We start from the raw sequence: 24,970 nt of genomic DNA, 5'->3' as shown, positions 1-24,970 counted from the left end.
ATGTGACGTGGCCTACCACTTGGTGGCTGAGTGGCTGTTGTTCCCAGTTGCTTCCACTTTGTTATAATCCCACTAACAGTTGAGCGTGGAATATTTAGTAGCCAGGAAATGTCCCGGATGGACTTATTGCCCAGGTGACCACCTATCACGGGACCACGCTTGGAGTCACTGAGCTCCTGAGAGCGACCCATTCTTTCACCAATGTTTGTAGAAGCCGTCTGCATGCCTAGGGGCTTGATTGTATACACCTGTGTCCATGGAGGGGATTGGAACACCTGAATCACATGATTGGGAGGGGATTGGAACACCTGAATCACATGATTGGGAGGGGATTGGAACACCTGAATCACATGATTGGGAGGGGATTGGAACACCTGAATCACATGATTGGGAGGGGATTGGAACACCTGAATCACATGATTTGGAGGGCTGGCCTAATACTTTTGGCAATATAGTGGATACACAAACATATAAACAATGTGCTCACCTGATGAGGTTTGACGGCTCGAGCAAGCTGGGGGGCCAGGAATAAGTCCTTCTCATTTGGCGGGTGGTTGATGTTGACAAGAACAAGCCCAAAAGCATCAGGCAGGTTCAAAGCATCGTTGACATGAGAGCCGCTATTCTCAGTGTCCAGACCATCGCCGGTGTCATGGAGAGAATCCCCGCTGTCTACAACCGACAAGGACTCCTCCTCTCCAGAGCTCAGCTCGATCACTTCTGTAACAGAGGAAAGAAGAGGGGATGGAGGAATGAGGATGGTCAGGCACAGAATGAGAGGTAACGGATCAAGGATATGGGATGAACAGAGAATAAAACGGTCACCGATTAACCCCTGCAGCCCTCTGCTGTATCCCAACACTTTGCATCATATGCAGTTGTGTTCAAAATAATAGCAGTCCAACATCACTAATCAGGTCAATCACGGTTTTTGATATAAATTATATTTCTACATGGAAAAAAAATGTACTAGTATGTGTAGTAGAGTCATAGAAAACCAACCGACCCAACAGTCATGACATGCATGCTGCTGATTCTGTGCAACTGAACCATTCATTGAAAGGGGCGTGTTTTTAACCACCTCCCGTCCAGCTGTTGTATATAAATGGCCAGATGGTGGCAGTGCAGGGGCAGGTGGCTGTTTATAAATGGCTTCCCCGCCCCCTGCTTGTGCACGCTTTCTGGGAGCGCGCAGCACCGCGATCCGGTGCCCGCTGTGTCCTCTGGACACAGTGGAACACCGATCGTTGTATGGGACCTCTGTGCGAGGTCCCGATCATGTGATCACTGATTGGCCAATCAGTGATCACATGCAGAGTAGTAAGCAAGATGTCACTTCTGACATCATTGCTTACTGCGTGTGAAATTTGTGAATGATCACAGAGATCACATGGTACAGGGCCATTCACAACAGCCTTGTACCATGTGACAAGCTGTGACCAATCACAGCTCACACAGTAGTTCTCAATGGCTGCAAGAATGCGAAATGATTGCTTTTACAGCCTTTATGGGTGTAAAAGCAATCAGTGTAAAAAAAGAAAAAAAAAAATTCAGCACCCCACACAAGTAGTACAGTGTCACCATGGTGACACTGTACTGCTAGGGTGTCAGTATGTAAAAAAAACAAACACATAAATAATAATAAAAACAAATAAAAATTTAAAAATTTTTTTTAAAAAATTATAAATTTTGGTTATAAACTCATTTTTTACTAAAAATATAGCAGAATATATTTTGGCCAAGATTTATGATGAAATATTATTTATTTGCAAAATTTTATAAGAAAAACACTTTTTTTTCAAAATTTTTGGACTTTTTCATTTATATAGCAGAAGACTACGGGAAGGAGGACAACTTCCAGTTCCGATCGTCTAGGCCAGGGTAGGCAACCTGCGGCTCACTAGCTGTTGTGGAACTACATTTCCCATGAGGCATTGCAGAGATTACAAAACTGACAGTCACAGCTATGACTTGCAGAGGCATGATGGAACTTGTAGTCCTGCAACAGCTGGAGAGCCGCAGGTTGCCTACCCCTGGGATTCTAGGCGATCGCAGCGGAAGTGGGAGCAGGTACCTGTCAAATTCGGGTAGCCGCTTCCCAAAGGTGCCAATCCTTAATGGGGTGCAGGGGACAAAGGCTTAAAGCGGAACTTCCCCTTTTGGGTGGAGCTCCGCTTTAAGGATTTTTTTTTAAAACACACTTATTATTTTGAACACAACAGTAACAACTCAAACATCCAGCAGCGTCTCACCATCTGTCACGCCGTCATTTTTCCTCTGTGAATCCTCATCGCTGTCACCGCTACTGCTATCCAAACAGATGATCTCTTGGTTCCCCACAAGTTGTGAGACTTCTGCAGGCCGCAGCTCGATGTCGTCTGCTGCAAAAAAAGGAAAGCGGATAAAAAAAAAAAAAAAAAAAAAAAAAAGACATTTTATTTTACATATGTGAGTAAGGGAGCCTCAACATAGGTCAACCTGCAAAAGAATGTGCATTTATTATTTTTGTCCGAAAAGGTGAACTTATCCTTTAACATTCGGCGCCGTCAGCCCTCCTGCTTCCTTGGCAAGATGCAAGATTTCAAGTTTGATTCTTAAAGCGGAGCTCCAGGCTCCCCCTCAAAAAAAAATTCAAAGTCAGCAGCTACAAATACTGTAGCTGCTGACTTTTAATGTGAGGACACTTACCTGTCCAGGGATCCAGAGCCATCCTCACCCCGAGCCGATTCTTCAATCAGTTGTTGGGTGCTAGCGCCGCCATCTTGACAAAGGGAAACCGGCAGTGAAGCCTTGCAGCTGGTTTCCTACTGTGCATTAGCGAGTCGCGCTGCGCTTTGTGAATGGGCGCAGTGCTCTGGGAACTGGGAAATGTCCTAGAGGTCTGCGGGGGGATAGGGGGTGCAACTTCCGGCTCAGTTCCCTGCAACGAACTGAGCCAGAAGTGGGAGCGGGTACCTGTGAAAACCAAATGTGGTACCGGAGGGGGGTTTGAAGGAGGCAGATAAATTAGTGATTCCAAAAAAATGACTTTCATAACACATCGTCACAAATTTTATATCTTGGCTATGAAACAGCAAAGCCCCTAAATCAACGGCTGCAAGGATTACCGATGATCCCCAGAGAACGTACCATTAAGGAAATCTAGAGAGTCCGCAGATATGGTGGGGATCATAGGCAGTGGATAGTCCTTTCGTTGCTGTTCCAGACGTTTCAGTCTTTCCAACTCCTCCTGCTGCGCGGTCTTGGTCTGAGCCTCTAGCTGGTCTTCACGGAGAAGTTTTCTGCAACGCAAAGAAGTAAAGAATAAAAAGAAGGAAGAAACTAGAACTAAAAGTAGTTTTAAACCCTGTAAAAGCACATCTCTATTTAAGTACATTTGTGGTCTATCATACATCAATTATTTTGCTTGTAAAACTCCTAAAAAACATTTAGTTTCCAGAAATGTCACCTGTGTGGTGGTTCTGGAGCAGCACTACTAGAATTTTTGGTCAGGAAGCACGCAAACAATCTCTATTTGAAGCCCTGATGTTGAAACTACATGTTCTGGTGAATTGCTGTACCTTTAGGATGAATAGACTTGCCTCCAGGTGAGCCTGCTCTCTGTATGTGCATTGCTGTATATGTCCCATAGCGTGAAACTCAGATACTTCAAAGTTAGCCGTCACATTGATCAGAAGTGCCTTGAAGAGACAGAGTGGCTTCCACATGTATTTGTAAATGTACGGAACTACAACTTCTACTTTTATCCTAAGTAGCTAAAACGGATTAGTTGTTATTTCTTGTTTTTTTTACAGGCAAGCATTAAAGTGTGTTGGAGAACCCTTTTGTACTATGTTGCCCTGTCCATGTGCACTTCTCTTTTTTGCTGGTTTCTAAGAGATCAGGCTGGCTGCCATCTTTGCTTTTGTGGATTTGGTGCAGACATACTGAAAAACTTCAGTTGCCTATAAGGGCCATGTCTGGGCTTCCAGTGTGTTGCTGTCCCTTTGAGGAAGGGTTGGCTCCAGGTTAGCCTGCTCTCTGTTTGCGCATTGCTATATATGTCCCATTGCTGGGAACTCAGATGAAACAGATTTTGTTTTTGTTACTGGCTGCTTGGGGTGTGTGCTGGGGACCCCCTTTTGTATATTGCTCTGGTCATGTGCACCTTTCTTGATTGTTACAACCAGATCAGGGTGGCTGCCATCTTTGCTTTTGTGGATTTGGTGCAGACAGACTGAAAAACTTCAGTTGCCTATAAGGGTAATGTCTGGGCTTCCGGTGTGTTGCTGTCCCATTGAGGAAGGGTTGGTTCCAGGTTAGCCTTCTCTCTGTTTGTGCATTGCTATATATGTCCCATAGCTGGGAACTCAGATAGCTTAGTATTAGGGACCCCATTTATCAGAGGTGACTCAACGCAGTGACGTGGTTTCTACATGTATTTGCAACTAAAACTTCTGTTTTAAACTCGAGTATATGAAACAGATTTTTGTTTTTGTTACTGGCTGGCTTGTGGGGTGTGCTGGGGACCCCCTTTTGTATATTGCCTTGCTCATGTGCACCTTTCTTGATTGTTACAACCAGATCAGGATGGCTGCCATCTTTGCTTTTGTGGATTTGGTGCAGACAGACTGACATTTTTCCATTGCCTATAAGGGCCATGTCTGGGCTTCCGGTGTATTTCTGTCCCTTTGAGAAGGGTTGCCTCCAAGTCAGCCTGCTTTCTGTTTGCGCACTGCTATATATGTCCCATTGCTGGGAACTCAGATGAAACAGGTTTTTGTTACTGGCTGGCTTGGGGTGTGTGCTGGGGACCCCCTTTTGTATATTGCCTTGCTCATGTGCACCTTTCTTGATCGTTACAACCAGATCAGGGTGGCTGCCATCTTTGCTTTTGTGGATTTGGTGCAGACAGACTGAAAAAATTCAGTTGCTTATAAGGGCCATGCCTGGGCTTCCGGTGTGTTGCTGCCCCTTTGAGGAAGGGTTGCCTCCAGGTTAGCCTGCTCTCTGTTTTTGCATTGCTATATATGTCCCATAGCTGGGAAAGCAGATGAAACAGATTTTTGTTTTTGTTACTGGCTGGCTTGGGGGGGGGGGTGTGCTGGGGACGCCCTTTTGTATATTGCCCTTGTCATATGCGCCTTTTTTGATTGTCACAACCAGATAAGGGCGGCTGCCATCTTTGTTTTTCTAGTCTTATGATGGATGTGCTCACACGTCTTTCAATAGGTTCCTTCTTTTCTTGCATTACTGCCCCAATATCTTTTTTAAAATGATCAGATTAGAGCCAAATATATAATAATTTTATAACAGCGTGTGAAAATAATGCACGCCATGTAACGAGCGGTCTACCACCTCTATGGGGATGGATACAACAGGGACAGGTGAACAGGTAAGACTAGGTATTTCTGTAAGTTTCCGCAATGGATTCATTCATTCTTTTATGTCATTTCGGCTGCTGTCACCATCCTCTGCATTATAGGAATCTGCATCCTCCAGATACAAAAGTTTACAAGTGATCCTGGTACTGGGGTTGCCATGGTAACAAATGATTAATGAGCAGTCACTATGGCGTTAGAGTAGGAAGGCCTCTACTGTCTGCCGCCTGTCGGTTATTAGACATATCAACGTGCGAAATGCTACATACCACAATGGGGGGGGGGGGGGGGGGATTTATCAAAATGCAGCATCTGTGCAAGGCACTCAGAAGAATTACATCTTTCATTTTCAAACCTTAAAGGACAAGTCCACCTTTTTTTTAAAAAGAAAAATAAGTCCATGCACAAATTCTTGCAGGAAAAAGAAAAAAATGTGCATTTATTATTTTTTTTGCAAAGCATTGCACCCAAGATCAGAAATTCACTTCGCAACTTGTTACCTGCTACACCAGTGGTCTCCAAACTGCGGGCCCAGAGGCCGGGTGTGGCCCTTTGCTTGCCTTTATCTGGCCCTCAGGACACTTTCCCCCCACTGATATAAGACACTATTCCTTTCCGCCCACCAACAATGGGACATAATTATTACTTCTGATGTCAACAATGAGAGACTATTTCTCCCACTGACACCAATGATGGGGCACTATTCCTCCCACTGACACCAATGATGGGGCACTATTCCTCCCACTGACACCAATGATGGGGCACTATTCCTCCCACTGACACCAATGATGGGGCACTATTCCTCCCACTGACACCAATGATGGGGCACTATTCCTCCCACTGACACCAATGATGGGGCACTATTCCTCCCACTGACACCAATGATGGGACGCTATTCCTCCCACTGACACCAATGATGGGGCACTATTCCTCCCACTGACACCAATGATGGGGCACTATTCCTCCCACTGACACCAATGATGGGACGCTATTCCTCCCACTGACACCAATGATGGGGCACTATTCCTCCCACTGACACCAATGATGGGGCACTATTCCTCCCACTGACACCAATGATGGGGCACTATTCCTCCCACTGACACCAATTATGGGGGCACTATTCCTCCCACTGACACCAATGATGGGGCACTATTCCTCCCACTTACACCAGTGATGGGGCACTATTCCTCCCACTTACACCAATGATGGGGCACTATTCCTCCCACTTACACCAATGATGGGGCACTATTCCTCCCACTTACACCAATGATGGGGCACTATTCCTCCCACTGACACCAATTATGGGGGCACTATTCCTCCCACTGATACCAATGATTGGGCACTATTCCTCCCACTGACACCAATGATGGGGCATTATTCCTCCCACTGACACCAACGGTGGGGCACTATTCCTCCCACTGACACCAATGATGGGGCACTATTCCTCCCACTGACACCAATGATGGGGCATTATTCCTTTCATTGACACCAACGGTGGGGCATTATTCCTTTCATTGACACCAACGGTGGGGCATTATTCCTTTCATTGACACCAACGGTGGGGCACTATTCCTCCCACTGACACCAACGGTGGGGCACTATTCCTCCCACTGACACCAACGGTGGGGCACTATTCCTCCCACTGACACCAATGATGGGGCACTATTCCTCCCACTGACACCAATGATGGGGCACTATTCCTCCCACTGATACCAACGATGGGGCACTATTCCTCCCACTGACACTAACGATGGGGCGCTATTCCTCCCACTGATACCAACGATGGGACACTATTCCTCCCACTGACATCAGTGATGGGGCATTATTCCTTTCATTGACACCAACGGTGGGGCACTATTCCTCCCACTGACACCAATGATGGGGCACTATTCCTTCCACTGACACCAACAATGGGGCATTATTCCTTTCATTGACACCAACGGTGGGGCACTATTCCTCCCACTGACACCAACGGTGGGGCACTATTCCTCCCACTGACACCAACGGTGGGGCACTATTCCTCCCACTGACACCAATGATGGGGCACTATTCCTTCCACTGACACCAACAATGGGGCATTATTCCTTTCATTGACACCAACGGTGGGGCACTATTCCTCCCACTGACACCAATGATGGGGCACTATTTCCCCCCAATAAAACCAACAATAGGAAACTATTCCTCAAACTGCCAACAACCATCGGGCACTATTCCTCCCACTTACACCAATGAAGGGGCGCAATTCCTCCCCCCAATACCAAGGATGCGTTCTTTACTTGCACTGATGCTGAGACAATTTCTACTCCCTATGGCCACAGTCCGGCCACCCGAAAGTCAGATGGACAGTAAGCTGGCCCTATGTTTAGAAGGTTTGCAGACCCCTGGGCCACACCCTGGGGTTGATTTACTAAACCTGGAGGGTGCAATATCTGGTGCAGCTGTACATGGGAGCCCATCGGCTTTTATCTTCAGCATGAAATAAAACCTGGAAGCCGATTGGTTTCTATGCAGAGCTGCCGCAGATTTTTGCACTCACGAATTTTAGTAAATCAACTACCCCAAGTACAGTTGTGACCAATCACATGGCAGAGGCGGAGTCAGCGGAGCAGGCTGAAGTGTGAAGAGTATTGGTTGCCATGCGCAGCTGCTCTAGTTTTGAAAAATCCCGGAACGCCTTTCCAATCCATCTCACCGAATGTTGCGTCTCAGATTTGAAGGTTTCAGAATCCGATTCGTCGCCTCGTCATTAGACGCCTTCTCCTCCTGTCCACTCTGGCCTGAGGTAGCCGATTGTTTAACTTCGTCCTCTCCGCCATGATTGGTGCTGTCCGCGCCCACTGCAGCGCTCTGAGACTTTTCTAGAAGGAGGAAAAAAGAATGTGAGAACCCCTTATGGTGCTCACCAAGGATGGAGAGAAGTACAATATACAGGTTATAGAACTCTATTCATTTATATACCACTGCGCTGTACAGAGAACACTGAGCCGGTCCCATCAGTCTCTGTACCAGAGGAGCTTACACTCTAATGTCCCCTCCCCCACAGTCCCATCAGTCTCTGTAACAGAGGAGCTTACACTCTATTGTCCCCTCCCCCACAGTCATACCAGTCTGTACCAGAGGAGCTTACACTCTAATGTCCCCTCCCCCACAGTCACATCAGTCTCTGTGCCGGAGGAGCTTACACGCTAATGTCCCCTCCCCCACAGTCACATCAGTCTGTACCAGAGGAGCTTACACTCTATTGTCCCCTCCCCCAGTCACATCAGTCTCTGTACCACAGGAGCTTACACTCTAATGTCCCCTTCCCCACAGTCACATCAGTCTCTGTACTAGAGGAGCTTACGCTCTAATGTCCCCTCCCCCACAGTCCCATCAGTCCCTGTACTAGAGGAGCTTACATTCTAATGTCTCCTCCCCCACAGTCCCATCAGTCTCTGTACCAGAGGAGCTTACACTCTATTGTCCCCTCCCCCACAGTCCCATCAGTCTCTGTACAGAGGAGCTTACACTCTATTGTCCCCTCCCCCACAGTCCCATCAGTCTCTGTACCAGAGGAGCTTACACTCTATTGTCCCCTCCCCCAGTCACATCAGTCTCTGTACCAGAGGAGCTTACGCTCTAATGTCCCCTCCCCCACAGTCACATCATTCTCTGTACAGAGGAGCTTACACTCTAATGTCCCCTCCCCCACAGTCACATCAGTCTCTGTACCAGAGGAGCTTACACTCTATTGTCCCCTCCCCCACAGTCCCATCAGTCTCTGTACCAGAGGAGCTTACACTCTAATGTCCCCTCCCCCACAGTCACATCAGTCTCTGTACCAGAGGAGCTTACACTCTATTGTCCCCTCCCCCACAGTCCCATCAGTCTCTGTACCAGAGGAGCTTACACTCTAATGTCCCCTCCCCCACTGTACCATCAGTCTCTGTACCAGAGGAGCTTACGCTCTAATGTCCCCTCCCCCAGTCACACAATTATTATTATACATGTATATAGCTCTGACATATACAGCGGCGCTGTACAGAGATCACTCAGCCAGTCACTGGAGTTGGTTTGAAATTCGCATCGCATGGCAAGTTGCACTCGGTATGATCGGCACTCAGACACCAAAAACAAATCCTGTAAGGCAACAATGACCCCAGAACCCATATTTTGCCATCTAGGGTCAATAGATGAAGACGAATACCCTCCAGAGATCTCAGCCGGTGTCACCAAACTTCCTTCTACCCATAAACAGGCAGCCTGGAAGTGGATGTTTTGTGTTTCTTCCATTTGTGAATGATTGCACCAACTGTTGTCACCTTCTCACCAAGCTGCTTGGCCATAGTTTGGTAGCCCAGTCCAGCCTTGTGTAGGTCTACCATCTTGTCCCTGACATCCTTGGACAGCTCTTTGGTCTTTGCCATGGTGGAGAGTTTGGAATCTGATGGTTTGATTGCTCCTGTGGACAGGTGTCTTTTATACAGGTAACACAATGAGATTAGCAGCACTCCCTTTAAGAGACGGCTTCTAATCTCAGCTTGTTACCTGTATGAGAGACACCTGGGAGCCAGAAATCCTGCTGAATGATAGGGGATCAAATCCTTCTTTCCCTCATGAACATGCAGATCCGTCATCATTTGTTAGATGCATTTCTGCTGAATTTGTTGTTGTATTCTGTCTCTCAGTGTTACACCGAACATTCCATTGTTAGACCAATCATTTCTGTGTGAGGGGCGACCATTCCATTGTTAGACCGATCGTTTCTGTGTGAGGGGCGACCATTCCATTGTTAGACCGATCGTTTCTGTGTGAGGGGCGACCATTCCATTGTTAGACCGATCGTTTCTGTGTGAGGGGCGAACATTCCATTGTTAGACCGATCGTTTCTGTGTGAGGGGCGAACATTCCATTGTTAGACCGATCGTTTCTGTGTGAGGGGCGAACATTCCATTGTTAGACCGATCATTTCTGTGTGAGGGGCGAACATTCCATTGTTAGACCGATCATTTCTGTGTGAGGGGCGAACATTCCATTGTTAGACCGATCGTTTCTGTGTGAGGGGCGAACATTCCATTGTTAGACCGATCATTTCTGTGTGAGGGGCGAACATTCCATTGTTAGACCGATCATTTCTGTGTGAGGGGCGAACATTCCATTGTTAGACCGATCATTTCTGTGTGAGGGGCGAACATTCAGCATCAGCCGGGGAGCAAATACGCATTTCCTTCACTGTAGGTGTGAATACCCGTGCAATCCGATTCTAGTGCAGACCCAAAAAAGGGTCCTGCACGTTTCTGGTGCAATTAGAGACAGCAATAAAAACTAACAGGGGTTCTAACCCCTCCCCACTCTACCAAAAAAAAATTTTTTCTAGTAAACAGGAAACCTTTATTGATCTTCCTGCCTTCCAGCGTGACCTGAGGGGACAGGTGGGAATATCTACACTCTGCCAACTGGAGCATGCAGCATGACGTCTGGAACAGAAAATGACGAAACGCGTGAGGGCGAGGTCCGCAGTCCGCGAACGTCACGCACTTCGCTGGGATGACCTCATAACTTCAAAAAGCCTTATATAGGTTGTATTGAATTGTAAGCTCCACGAGCAAGGCCCTCCTACTCCTCCTCTACTGTCCCCCAATATATTGTAAAGCGCTGAGCAAACTGGAGATCTATAAATCCTGAATAATAATAATAATAATAATAATTGTAAAACCCAATAAAATGTATTTAGAAAAGAAAATGAAAAAGTTCCTGCCGCCCCTCCATTACTCGGAGGGACGGTGAGGGAGTAGGAAGTCATTTTGTGAAAAATTTGGGGACAGAACTCTTCCTTCTCTCATCTTATGTAAGGAGGTTTAGCAGCCTCTGTGATTATATAACTGTGACCAGGATCTGACCGACATCCCCATGTGATCAAGCAGCATCATTCCCACCATCCCTGTGCTGAGTTCCCGGGTCTGTACCCCCGCTGTGCCCATTATGAGGGGTTCCCACCATCCCTGTGCCCATTATGAGGGGTTCCCACCATCCCTGTGCTGGGTTCCCGGGTCTGTACCCCCGCTGTGCCCATTATGAGGGGTTCCCACCATCCCTGTGCGGAATTCCCGGGTCTGTACGCCCGCTGTGCCCATTATGAGGGGTTCCCACCATCCCTGTGCTGAGTTCCCGGGTCTGTACGCCCGCTGTGCCCATTATGAGGGGTTCCCACCATCCCTGTGCTGAGTTCCCGGGTCTGTACCCCCGCTGTGCCCATTATGAGGGGTTCCCATCATCCCTGTGCTGAGTTCCCGGGTCTGTACCCCCGCTGTGCCCATTATGAGGGGTTCTCACCATCCCTGTGCTGAGTTCCCGGGTCTGTACCCCCGCTGTGCCCATTATGAGGGGTTCCCACCATCCCTGTGCTGAGTTCCCGGGTCTGTACACCCGCTGTGCCCATTATGAGGGATTCCCACCATCCCTGTGCTGAGTTCCCGGGTCTGTACACCCGCTGTGCCCATTATGAGGGGTTCCCACCATCCCTGTGCTGAGTTCCCGGGTCTGTACACCCGCTGTGCCCATTATGAGGGGTTCCCATCATCCCTGTGCTGAGTTCCCGGGTCTGTACACCCGCTGTGCCCATTATGAGGGGTTCCCACCATCCCTGTGCTGAGTTCCCGGGTCTGTACGCCCGCTGTGCCCATTATGAGGGGTTCCCACCATCCCTGTGCTGAGTTCCCGGGCACCTACAACTGAAACACCAGATGGAATATGTCTTTAAAGCAGAATTGCAGGTACGGCTATTTCTGCATAATTACAATGCCCCACCTTGGGCCAATGTACATATGTCTGTGCTGGGGGGGGGGGGTCGACATCTCTGTAGTAGGCACTGCTATGATCTTCTCTGGGGGGGGGGGTCGACACCTCTGTAGTAGGCACTGCTATGATCTTCTCTGGGGGGGGGGGGGTCGACACCTCTGTAGTAGGCACTGCTATGATCTTCTCGGGGGGGGGGGGGGGGGGATTACACAAACTTCATTTTAAATGATGAAACACATACAGAGTCAGAGCCGGACAGGACAGAAGTTTGCGCATACCTGCAGGTTGCGTAGACTCATCGAGAAGACGCATGTTGGCCCCGGGGCCCCCAGGATCAGGGACAGCCTTGTAGATTCCAGGTAGGGACAGACGCCGGGCTGAGCTCTGACTACAGCCGCTGCACTCTTATGTAAGAGGTGAGAGGAGTGAGGGAGAGCGATGGAGGACAACACCATCCATTCATCAGCCGGTCCTCTGACTCCACCTGCAGGAGCCCCAGGGAAACACGCCTCTGATATTAGATAACACATCACTCCCATCACCCGCAGACACAACATAGCAATGACACACAATGAGGACAATCTGCCCCGCACCCTGACACCAGGCACTGCAAGTGATCACACCACACAGACCTCTCTGGCTGGACTTTGTCTTTTTTAAATTTGAAAAGAATTATTTACTTCATGCGTCTCCCACCTATACCATAAGGAGGTACACTCAGCTATTGTCTCTTCATTGTCACACAGCAAGACCTTCACTCTCTACTCATGTGCAGGTGTAGCGGCTCCTCCCCCTCAGTCTTCCACAGGTGTAGCGGCTCCTCCCCCTCAGTCTTCCACAGGTGTAGCGGCTCCTCCCCCTCAGTCTTCCACAGGTGTAGCGGCTCCTCCCCCTCAGTCTTGCACAGGTGTAGCAGCTCCTCCCCCTCAGTCTTGCACAGGTGTCTTGGCTCCTCCCCTTCAGTCTTGCACAGGTGTCCCGGCTCCTCCCCTTCAGTCTTGCACAGGTGTACCGGCTCCTCCCCTTCAGTCTTGCACAGGTGTACCGGCTCCTCCCCTTCAGTCTTGCACAGGTGTCTCGGCTCCTCCCCTTCAGTCTTGCACAGGTGTACCGGCTCCTCCCCTTCAGTCTTGCACAGGTGTCTCGGCTCCTCCCCTTCAGTCTTGCACAGGTGTACCGGCACCTCCCCACCAGTCTTGCACAGGTGTATTGGCTCCTCCCCTTCAGTCTTGCACAGGTGTATCAGCTCCTCCCCCTCAGTCTTACAAAGGTGCACAGCTCCTCCCCTTCAGTCTTGCACAGGTGTATCGGCTCCTCCCCTTCAGTCTTGCACAGGTGTACCGGCTCCTCCCCTTCAGTCTTGCCCAGGTGTAGCGGCTCCTCCCCTTCAGTTTTGCCCAGGTGTACCGGCTCCTCCCCTTCAGTATTGCCCAGGTGTACTGGCTCCTCCCCTTCAGTCTTGCCCAGGTGTACCGGCTCCTCCCCTTCAGTCTTGCCCAGGTGTACCGGCTCCTCCCCTTCAGTCTTGCCCAGGTGTATCGGCTCCTCCCCTTCAGTCTTGCCCAGGTGTACCGGCTCCTCCCCTTCAGTCTTGCCCAGGTGTACCGGCTCCTCCCCTTCAGTCTTGCCCAGGTGTACCGGCTCCTCCCCTTCAGTCTTGCCCAGGTGTACCGGCTCCTCCCCTTCAGTCTTGCCCAGGTGTACCGGCTCCTCCCCTTCAGTCTTGCCCAGGTGTACCGGCTCCTCCCCTTCAGTCTTGCCCAGGTGTACTGGCTCCTCCCCTTCAGTCTTGCACAGGAGTACTGGCTCCTCCCCTCCAGTCTTGGACCAGCTCCTCCCCCTTCAGTCATGCACAGGTGTACCGACTCCTCCCCTTCAGTCTTGCTCAGGTGTACCGACTCCTCCCCTTCAGTCTTGCGCAGGTGTACCGACTCCTCCCCTGGACCGGCTTCCTCTGATGTCACTGCACACTGGGAGCTTCTCACAATGTGCATTAGAAGTTGCAGCCAGTCAGATAGAGCTCCGCCTCATTTCCTGTCTGGAGGACGTCCCGCATCATCTAGCTATTTGCTCCTCAGCCTGACTGTCCTTGGCCCCGCCCCTTTCATTAGATTTCAGTATCCCATGTGGGTATTACCTATGCAAATACAACCCGTCTAGGAAGCCCACTCCTCCAGACCGACACCCACGCATCCAGGCATGCTGATGTTTGCATAACTCCTCCCACTGCTCGCAGAAGGACTGAGGGCTCTTGAGAGGAGTACTAAGGGGCTGTGATGTTTATGAGAAGCACTATGCTGGCCCCTCCCACTAGTCATGATCTGCCTGCATTGTATAGCGAAGCACAGAGAACCAGTAATGACATCACTGGATCAAACACAACGTATGTAATGAAAATGGAAAGGTCCTGTTGATAAAGTTCAGCAGGTTGGCAAAGGGGGAGAAGTAACCTATTGCTGCTTACCAGTCCGTAGATGTGGTGACTGCGAAGTGTGCCACTATCAGGAATTGTTTTCATTATTTTCACCTGGTGATCCTGACAATAACTTTCCTGCCCTAGGATGACAACACTCTCTGTACTGAATTTATTAAAAAGCATGTTGTCCCTTTAAGACAAGACTACAGGACCCCTTTCTTACATGGGAGGTGTTCTGTAGTCACTGTGCAGTCAGCTCACTACAGCTAGATATTTATCAGGAGATCGTTAGATGTCTGTGCTTTGAAAGAGATGACAATGGGGAAATGTGCTTGTATTGCCAGGTATATGTCATGTCTGTCCTTGTATGCTCAGGCATACAGCGCCTTGTAAAGTCTTCCTCCCCCTTGAAATATTCCCCCATGTTGTCTTCCTCCTCCTTGAAATGTCCCCATGTTGTCTTCCTCCCCCATGAAATGTTCCCCATGTTGTCTTCCTCCCCCATGAAATGTTCCCCATGTTGTCTTCCTCCCCCATGAAATGTTCCCCATGTTGTCTTCCTTCCCCCATGAAATGTCCCCATGTCTTCCTCCCCCATGAAATGTCCCCATGTTGTCTTCCTTCCCCCATGAAATGTTCCCCATGTTGTCTTCCTTCCCCCATGAAATGTCCCCATGTCTTCCTCCCCCATGAAATGTCCCCATGTTGTCTTCCTTCCCCCATGAAATGCCCCCCCATGTTGTCTTCCTCCTCCTTGAAATGTCCCCATGTTGTCTTCCTCCCCCATGAAATGTTCCCCATGTTGTCTTCCTCCCCCATGAAATGTTCCCCATGTTGTCTTCCTCCCCCATGAAATGTTCCCCATGTTGTCTTCCTCCCCCATGAAATGTCCCCATGTTGTCTTCCTTCCCCCATGAAATGTCCCCATGTCTTCCTCCCCCATGAAATGTCCCCATGTTGTCTTCCTTCCCCCATGAAATGTCCCCCATGTTGTCTTCCTTCCCCTTGAAATGTCCCCATGTTGTCTTCCTCCCCCATGAAATGTTCCCCATGTTGTCTTCCTCCCCCATGAAATGTCCCCATGTTGTCTTCCTTCCCCCATGAAATGTCCCCCATGTTGTCTTCCCTCCCCCATGAAATGTCCCCCATGTTGTCTTCCTCTCCCTTGAAATGTCCCCATGTTGTCTTCTTCCCCCATGAAATGTCCCCATGTTGTCTTCCTTCCCCCATGAAATGTCCCCATGTTGTCTTCCTTCCCCCATGAAATGTCCCCATGTTGTCTTCCTCCCCCTTGAAATGTCCCCATGTTGTCTTCCTCCCCCTTGAAATGTCCCCCATGTTGTCTTCCTTCCCTTTGAAATGTTCCCCATGTTGTCTTCCTCCCCCTTGAAATGTCCCCATGTTGTCTTCCTCCCCCTTGAAATGTTCCCCATGTTGTCTTCCCCCTCCATGAAATGTCCCCATGTTGTCTTCCTCCCCCATGAAATGTCCCCATGTTGTCTTCCTCCCCCATGAAATGTCCCCCATGTTGTCTTCCTCCCCCATGAAATGTCCCCCATGTTGTCTTCCTCCCCCATGAAATGTCCCCCATCTTGTCTTCCTCCCCCATGAAATGTCCCCCATGTTGTCTTCCTCCCCCATGAAATGTCCCCCATGTTGTCTTCCTCCCCCATGAAATGTCCCCCATGTTGTCTTCCTCCCCCATGAAATGTCCCCCATGTTGTCTTCCTCCCCCATGAAATGTCCCCCATGTTGTCTTCCTCCCCCATGAAATGTTCCCCATGTTGTCTTCCTCCCCCATGAAATGTTCCCCATGTTGTCTTCCTCCCCCAGGAAATGTTCCCCATGTTGTCTTCCTCCCCCATGAAATGTTCCCCATGTTGTCTTCCTCCCCCATGAAATGTCCCCCATGTTGTCTTCCTCCCCCATGAAATGTTCCCCATGTTGTCTTCCTCCCCCATGAAATGTCCCCATGTTGTCTTCCTTCCCCCATGAAATGTCCCCATGTCTTCCTTCCCCCATGAAATGTCCCCATGTTGTCTTCCTTCCCCCATGAAATGTCCCCCATGTTGTCTTCCTCCCCCATGAAATGTCCCCTATGTTGTCTTCCTCTCCCTTGAAATGTCCTCATGTTGTCTTCCTCCCCCTTGAAATGTCCCCCATGTTGTCTTCCTCCCCTTTGAAATGTTCCCCATGTTGTCTTCCTCCCCCTTGAAAAGTCCCCATGTTGTCTTCCTCCCCCATGAAATGTCCCCTATGTTGTCTTCCTCTCCCTTGAAATGTCCCCATGTTGTCTTCCTCCCCCTTGAAATGTCCCCCATGTTGTCTTCCTCCCCTTTGAAATGTTCCCCATGTTGTCTTCCTCCTCCATGAAATGTCCCCATGTTGTCTTCCTCCTCCATGAAATGTCCCCATGTTGTCTTCCTCCTCCATGAAATGTCCCCATGTTGTCTTCCTCCCCCATGAAATGTCCCCCATGTTGTCTTCCTCCCCCATGAAATGTCCCCCATGTTGTCTTCCTCCTCCATGAAATGTTCCCCATGTTGTCTTCCTCCCCCATGAAATGTCCCCTATGTTGTCTTCCTCTCCCTTGAAATGTCCCCATGTTGTCTTCCTCCCCCTTGAAATGTCCCCCATGTTGTCTTCCTCCCCTTTGAAATGTTCCCCATGTTGTCTTCCTCCCCCTTGAAATGTCCCCATGTTGTCTTCCTCCCCCATGAAATGTCCCCCATGTTGTCTTCCTCCCCCATGAAATGTCCCCCATGTTGTCTTCCTCCCCCATGAAATGTCCCCCACGTTGTCTTCCTCCCCCATGAAATGTCCCCCACGTTGTCTTCCTCCCCCATGAAATGTCCCCCATGAAATGTCCCCCATGTTGTCTTCCTCCCCCATGAAATGTCCCCCATGTTGTCTTCCTCCCCCATGAAATGTCCCCCATGTTGTCTTCCTCCCCCATGAAATGTCCCCCATGTTGTCTTCCTCCCCCATGAAATGTCCCCCATGTTGTCTTCCTCCCCCATGAAATGTCCCCCATGTTGTCTTCCTCCCCCATGAAATGTCCCCCATGTTGTCTTCCTCCCCCATGAAATGTCCCCCATGTTGTCTTCCTCCCCCATGAAATGACCCCCCATGTTGTCTTCCTCCCCCATGAAATGTCCCCATGTTGTCTTCCTCCCCCTTGAAATGTTCCCTATGTTGTCTTCCTCCCCCTTGAAATGTTCCCTATGTTGTCTTCCTCCTCCATGAAATGTCCCCCATGTTGTCTTCCTCCCCCTTGAAATGTCCCCCATGTTGTCTTCCTCCCCCTTGAAATGTCCCCCATGTTGTCTTCCTCCCCCATGAAATGTCCCCATGTTGTCTTCCTCCCCCATGAAATGTCCCCATGTTGTCTTCCTCCCCCATGAAATGTCCCCCATGTTGTCTTCCTCCCCCATGAAATGTCCCCCATGTTGTCTTCCTCCCCCATGAAATGTCCCCCATGTTGTCTTCCTCCCCCATGAAATGTCCCCCATGCTGTCTTCCTCCCCCATGAAATGTCCCCCATGTTGTCTTCCTCCCCCATGAAATGTCCTCCATGTTGTCTTCCTCCCCCATGAAATGTCCCCCATGTTGTCTTCCTCCCCCATGAAATGCCCCCCCATGTTGTCTTCCTCCCCCTTGAAATGTCCCCATGTTGTCTTCCTCCCCCTTGAAATGTCCCCATGTTGTCTTCCTCCCCCATGAAATGTCCCCATGTTGTCTTCCTCCCCCATGAAATGTCCCCATGTTGTCTTCCTCCCCCATGAAATGTCCCCATGTTGTCTTCCTCCCCCATTAAATGTCCCACAAGTTGTCTTCCTCCTCCTTGAAATGTCCCCCATGTTGTCTTCCTCCAACATGAAATGTCCCCATGTTGTCTTCCTCCCCCTTGAAATGTCCCCCATGTTGTCTTCCTCCCCCCTTGAAATGTCCCCCATGTTGCCATGTTACAATGTGTTTTATTAGGATTGGATGTGATAGACCGACACAAAGTGGCACATCATTGTGAAGTGGAAGGAAAATGAGAAATGGTTTTCAACATTCGTGACCAATAAATCTGTGAAAAGTGTGGCGGCATTTGTATTCAGCCACCTTTACTCTGATCCCCCTAACTAAAATCTAGTGGAACCAATTGCCTTCAGAAGTCACCTAATTAATAAATAGAGCCCCCCTGTACGTCATGTGATCTCAGTATAAATCCAGCTGTTCTGTGAAGCCCTCAGAGATTTGTTAGAGAAAATTAGTGAACAAACAGCATCAAGGAACACACCAGACAGGTCAGGGATAAAGTTGTGGAGAATTTTAAAGCAGGGTCGGTTATAAAAAAAACAATCTCCCAAGCTTTGACCATCTCACTGATCAATCCATCATCCGAACATGGAAAGAGTACGGCACAACTGACAACCTACCAAGACATGGCCGTCCAACTAAACTGACTGGCCGGGCAAGGAGAGCATTCATCAGAGAAGCAGCCAAGAGGCTCATGGGAACTCTGGAGGAGCTGCAGAGATCCACAGCTCAGATGGGGGAATCTGTCCACAGGACAACTATTAGTCGTTACTCCACAAATCTGGCCTTTATGGAAGAGGGACAAGAAGAAAGTCATTGTTGGAGGAAAGCCATAAGAAATCCCCGTTTGCAGTTTGTGAGAAGCCATGTGGGGGACACAGCAAACATGTGGAAGAAGGGGCTCTGGTCAGAGGAGACCAAAATGGAACTTTTTGGCCTAAAAGCAAAACGCTGTGTGTGGGGGAAAACTAACACTGCCCATCCCCTGAACACACCATCCCCACTGTGAAACATGGTGGTGGCAGCATCATGTGGTGGGGATGCTTTTCTTCAGCAGGAACAGGGAAGCTGGTCAGAGTTGATGGGAAGATGGATGGAGCCAAATACAGGGCAATCTTAGAAGAAAACCTGTGAGAGTCTGCAGAAGACTTGAGACCGGGACGGAGGTTCCCCTTCCAGCAGGACAACGACCCGAAACACTCAGCCAGAGCTACAATGGAATGGTTCAGATCAAAGCATCTTCATGTGTTAGAATGGCCCAGTCACAGTCCAGACCTAAATCCCATGGAGAATCTGTGGCCAGACTTGAAAATTGCTGTTCACAGACTGCTGGGGAGAAGGACTGCCCACCCTGTCTCACTGGAGCTTCGGAAGTGCTGTTGGTGCTGAACAGAGGCCAGTGGCGCTCTGCAGTGATGCCAGCTCTTCCGCTGAGAAACAAAATTAAAAATTCGGTGACCTCGCACAAATCCTCCAGCGCCACTGATTTTTGTAGGCAGAGGTCAGCAGCACTCAAAGCCAACTGTTCTGCTGGAGACTCACTGGGTTGTTCCTCCTTAGCAGGAACGTCTATTAAATCCTCAGTCTGTGGAACTGCTCAAAATCCAGAACATGGGCTGGCAGCACTTGGGCCCGGTGCCGGCACTTCGGTGGGTAACTCCTAATCCATACCATCCATGGGTGCCGGGGCATACGGCTGAGCTTTGTCGAACTGTCTTTTATACGCTTGTTCCAGCTCCCATTCCTGAAGGGCTAGAAACTCCATATCTTCCTGTGCCCAGGGCACTTCCGAGATGTTCAGGACCTGGTCTCTATAATCCAAGATTTCCTCCAATCGCCATTCCAAAGTCAGGGTTCTTTGACAGCCTCCAGAAAACAGCCCCAAGCAGTCATAGCCAAAGCCTTCCGTCATCTGCTGTCCAAGGGCATGCTTGGGCTACATGCCAACGGAGGGCTCTGTAGCTTTCATCCAGCCACATCTCTGCCTGGACCAGCCTGCTTAACGCAGCTTCCCACCCCTTGTGTGGTTGTTCCCTCAAAAACAGCATCCGTATAACATACTGCAACCAGCACCTTTCCTGGATGGAGAGAAGAATTTTTCCTTGGCAGCACTGCTCTCGGACTAGTGCTTCCGTCCAGAGCTGCTAGCAGACAGAGTCATGCCATCCCAGCAGGACCTGCATTGGTCCTCTGTGCTGCACTTGCACCTCTTGCAATCTCCTTACAAATTCCTCTTCCATGGCCGCTGGTGCCTGTACCTCACTTCTGCTAACTGGACCTCAGATCCTGGTGGTGGTTTGGACGTCCCAGACTACAGGAAGCATCCCACTGCTGGCCACCAAATGTGACCATCCCAGCAGGACCTGCACTGCACTTGCATCTCTTGCACTCTCCTTACAAATTCTTCTTCAATGGCGGCTGGTGTCTGCACCTCTCTTCTTCTGCTAACTGGACCTCAGATCCTGGTGGTGGCTTGGGCCTCCCAGACTACAGAAAGCATCTCACCTTTGCCACCAAATGTGACCATCCCAGCAGGACCTACATGGGTCCTCTGTGCTGCACTTGCATCTCTTGCACTCTCCTTACAAATTCCTCTCCCATGGCGGCTGGTGTCTGTACCTCTCTTCTGCTAACTGGACCTCAGATCCCGGTGGTGGTTTGGACTTCCCAGACTGCAGGAAGCATCCCACTGCTGGCCACCAAATGTGAAGGAACGCCTGGCCACCCAGCTTGTGCCTATCGCCAGAGAACCGCTTCTTGGCCACAGGCCCAAGGTAATATAGCCGGGCATTGCACCCGAGACTAGGCGACACTAGCTTGATGCAAACGGGAACTGCTTCATTGAACAGAAACACAGATATTTATACACTAAAAAATAAGGGCAGTGCCCCCCCATGAATGAAACAAATATTATGTCCCACACTGATTAGATAACGAGGTGAAGCTGCCATCAGTCTAATCTCATTATGCAGGAGCCTCCAGGAGGACTTGCCAAAAGACCCGCAATAGGTGAGTCAATTACCAATGGGAATGCACACCTAGGAGGCACACAATGGGAGAAGATAGTGAACACATTGGAGTCCTCACATCAGGTCAAGTCCTCACATGGGTCAAGTCCTCACATGGGTCAAGTCCTCACATGGGTCAAGTCCTCACATGGGTCAAGTCCTCACATGGGTCAAGTCCTCACATGGGTCAAGTCCTCACATGGGTCAAGTCCTCACATGGGTCAAGTCCTCACATGGGTCAAGTCCTCACATCGGGTCCTTCTGCTAATCACATCAAAATCTTCTCAGGGGTTTCTGAGTCTGGGAAGGAGGGGGTTAAAGCAGTCAATGCTAGTTTGGGCACAGAGACCCCAAATCTGTATGTTGGTCCTCCAGTTCTCAGAGTCAGTGTGTATTGGGGAGACATGGACTTGAATTCCAAGTAACTACTCCAAAGGTCTCCCCCCCCCCCCCCCCCCCACAGGCACACATTAAAAAATTGAGCCCCCTCAGATGCCACGGCCATGGTCAGTAGGCAAGAGGCTCCCCTCCACAAGCCCCTGTCCCGGTTGGGTCACATGTCCACTCTGTGCTGGTCTATCCCATAAAATCCCAATAAAACACATTGACGGTTCTGGTTGTAACATGACAACACGGGGAACATTTCAAGGAGGAGGAAGAGTTTTTTAAGGCACTGAAGACTTTAAAGAGAATTCAGTCAGATCATCGGGAACTAACGAAACCATGACTGACACCATTCACTGACACCGCATATCACGCATGTCCACATAATGTGCAATAACCAGAAACATTAATGAGCGACAACACGAGAAATACCAAAATCCTCCTACACATCCAATCCTGCACCCCTAATATAAGATGGGCTCTGATCCTCCTCTCCTGAAATACTCTGCGCTGCTGGAGGACTCCTCTCCTTCCTCTATAACTCCTCTCCTGAAATACTCCGCACTGCTGGAGGACTCCGCTCCTTCCTCTATAACTCCTCTCCTGAAATACTCTGCACTGCTGGAGGACTCCGCTCCTTCCTCTATAACTCTCCTCTCCTGAAATACTCTGCGCTGCCGGAGGACTCCGCTCCTTCCTCTATAACTCTCCTCTCCTGAAATACTCTGCACTGCTGGAGGACTCCGCTCCTTCCTCTATAACTCCTCTCCTGAAATACTCTGCACTGCTGGAGGACTCCTCTCCTTCCTCTATAACTCCTCTCCTGAAATACTCTGCACTGCTGGAGGACTCCGCTCCTTCCTCTATAACTCTCCTGTCCTGAAATACTCTGCGCTGCTGGAGGACTCCGCTCCTTCCTCTATAACTCCTCTCCTGAAATACTCTGCACTGCTGGGGGACTCCGCTCCTTCCTCTATAACTCCTCTCCTGAAATACTCTGCACTGCTGGAGGACTCCGCTCCTTCCTCTATAACTCTCCTCTCCTGAAATACTCTGCTCTGCTGGAGGACTCCGCCCCTTCCTCTATAACTCTCCTCTCCTGAAATACTCTGCTCTGCTGGAGGACTCCGCCCCTTCCTCTATAACTCTCCTCTCCTGAAATACTCTGCACTGCTGGAGGACTCCGCTCCTTCCTCTATAACTCTCCTCTCCTGAAATACTCTGCACTGCTGGAGGACTCCGCTCCTTCCTCTATAACTCCTCTCCTGAAATACTCTGCACTGCTGGAGGACTCCTCTCCTTCCTCTATAACTCTCCTCTCCTGAAATACTCTGCGCTGCTGGAGGACTCCGCTCCTTCCTCTATAACTCTCCTCTCCTGAAATACTCTGCACTGCTGGAGGACTCCGCTCCTTCCTCTATAACTCCTCTCCTGAAATACTCTGCACTGCTGGAGGACTCCTCTCCTTCCTCTATAACTCCTCTCCTGAAATACTCTGCACTGCTGGAGGACTCCGCTCCTTCCTCTATAACTCTCCTGTCCTGAAATACTCTGCGCTGCTGGAGGACTCCGCTCCTTCCTCTATAACTCTCCTCTCCTGAAATACTCTGCACTGCTGGGGGACTCCGCTCCTTCCTCTATAACTCCTCTCCTGAAATACTCTGCTCTGCTGGAGGACTCCGCTCCTTCCTCTATAACTCTCCTCTCCTGAAATACTCTGCTCTGCTGGAGGACTCCGCCCCTTCCTCTATAACTCTCCTCTCCTGAAATACTCTGCACTGCTGGAGGACTCCGCTCCTTCCTCTATAACTCTCCTCTCCTGAAATACTCTGCACTGCTGGAGGACTCCGCTCCTTCCTCTATAACTCCTCTCCTGAAATACTCTGCACTGCTGGAGGACTCCTCTCCTTCCTCTATAACTCTCCTCTCCTGAAATACTCTGCGCTGCTGGAGGACTCCGCTCCTTCCTCTATAACTCCTCTCCTGAAATACTCTGCGCTGCTGGAGGACTCCGCTCCTTCCTCTATAACTCCTCTCCTGAAATACTCTGCGCTGCTGGAGGACTCCGCTCCTTCCTCTATAACTCTCCTCTCCTGAAATACTCTGCACTGCTGGAGGACTCCGCTCCTTCCTCTATAACTCCTCTCCTGAAATACTCTGCACTGCCGGAGGACTCCGCTCCTTCCTCTATAACTCCTCTCCTGAAATACTCTGCACTGCTGGAGGACTCCTCTCCTTCCTCTATAACTCTCCTCTCCTGAAATACTCTGCGCTGCTGGAGGACTCCGCTCCTTCCTCTATAACTCCTCTCCTGAAATACTCTGCGCTGCTGGAGGACTCCGCTCCTTCCTCTATAACTCCTCTCCTGAAATACTCTGCGCTGCCGGAGGACTCCGCTCCTTCCTCTATAACTCTCCTCTCCTGAAATACTCTGCACTGCCGGAGGACTCCTCTCCTTCCTCTATAACTCCTCTCCTGAAATACTCTGCACTGCTGGAGGACTCCGCTCCTTCCTCTATAACTCTCCTCTCCTGAAATACTCTGCACTGCTGGAGGACTCCGCTCCTTCCTCTATAACTCTCCTCTCCTGAAATACTCTGCACTGCTGGGGGACTCCGCTCCTTCCTCTATAACTCTCTTCTCCTGAAATACTCTGCTCATCACCCCCCCATCTCAGAAATCACCCTCCCCTCAACAGCCATCATTTTTTTATGTTTCTTTGTAATGCTGGAGTAGCCAATATACAGGACCCGAAACCAGCATAGCCCCGCCTCTTTTGTCTTGCGTACCCCTGTGACCAACTATGAACTGCTGAGAAGTAGGAGGAGCCAAGAAAAGAAAACAAAAACAAATCCATGCACATGCAGCCGACAGTTATCTCCCCATCCTTCTCACTTGCCTTTCTTAGGTGTCTCGTCCTCGTCGTCTCCATCGTTCTCCTCATCTGTCCCATCTTCTTCATCGGCTTCATCATCCTCATCATCATCGTCATCATCATCCTCCTCCTCCTCTTCTTCCTCCTCCTCGTCCTCTTCCTGTGGGTCCAGCTCTGGCTCGCTTGCCGAGACGGAGGCGTCAGACATGGCAGATCGGTCCGGGGAGCGGCACGTTACCTGCTCATCCTGCCCAGACAGAGAGACGGAGAGCTGCGGACAGACAGACAGATGGAGGATGAGCATCTCAGAACATCTCATGAGCAACACAGAACTTACCAGAGC

General features: G+C 49.9%; 1 protein-coding gene across 1 annotated transcript; it reads right to left on the bottom strand.

Annotated features, from left to right (window-relative positions):
• Window positions 1-487: 487 nt before the first annotated feature.
• LOC149427661 (helicase ARIP4-like) lies at window positions 488-24,970 on the bottom strand (the record flags this gene model as incomplete). Its single annotated transcript, XM_089667803.1, has 6 exons — window positions 488-720; window positions 2,253-2,381; window positions 3,130-3,281; window positions 8,053-8,218; window positions 24,652-24,898; window positions 24,965-24,970. Coding segments are annotated over 6 exons (933 nt in total), but the record flags the coding sequence as incomplete, so codon positions are not given.

Source organism: Staurois parvus, unplaced genomic scaffold (genome assembly GCF_062004578.1).
Source record: "Staurois parvus isolate SC_StPar_1 unplaced genomic scaffold, SC_StPar_1.0 ptg003599l, whole genome shotgun sequence".
In the NCBI taxonomy this organism is placed as follows: domain Eukaryota; kingdom Metazoa; phylum Chordata; class Amphibia; order Anura; family Ranidae; genus Staurois; species Staurois parvus.
The sequence above is the reverse complement of the archived record's forward strand: the minus strand, read 5'-3'. Positions and strand labels throughout refer to the sequence as shown.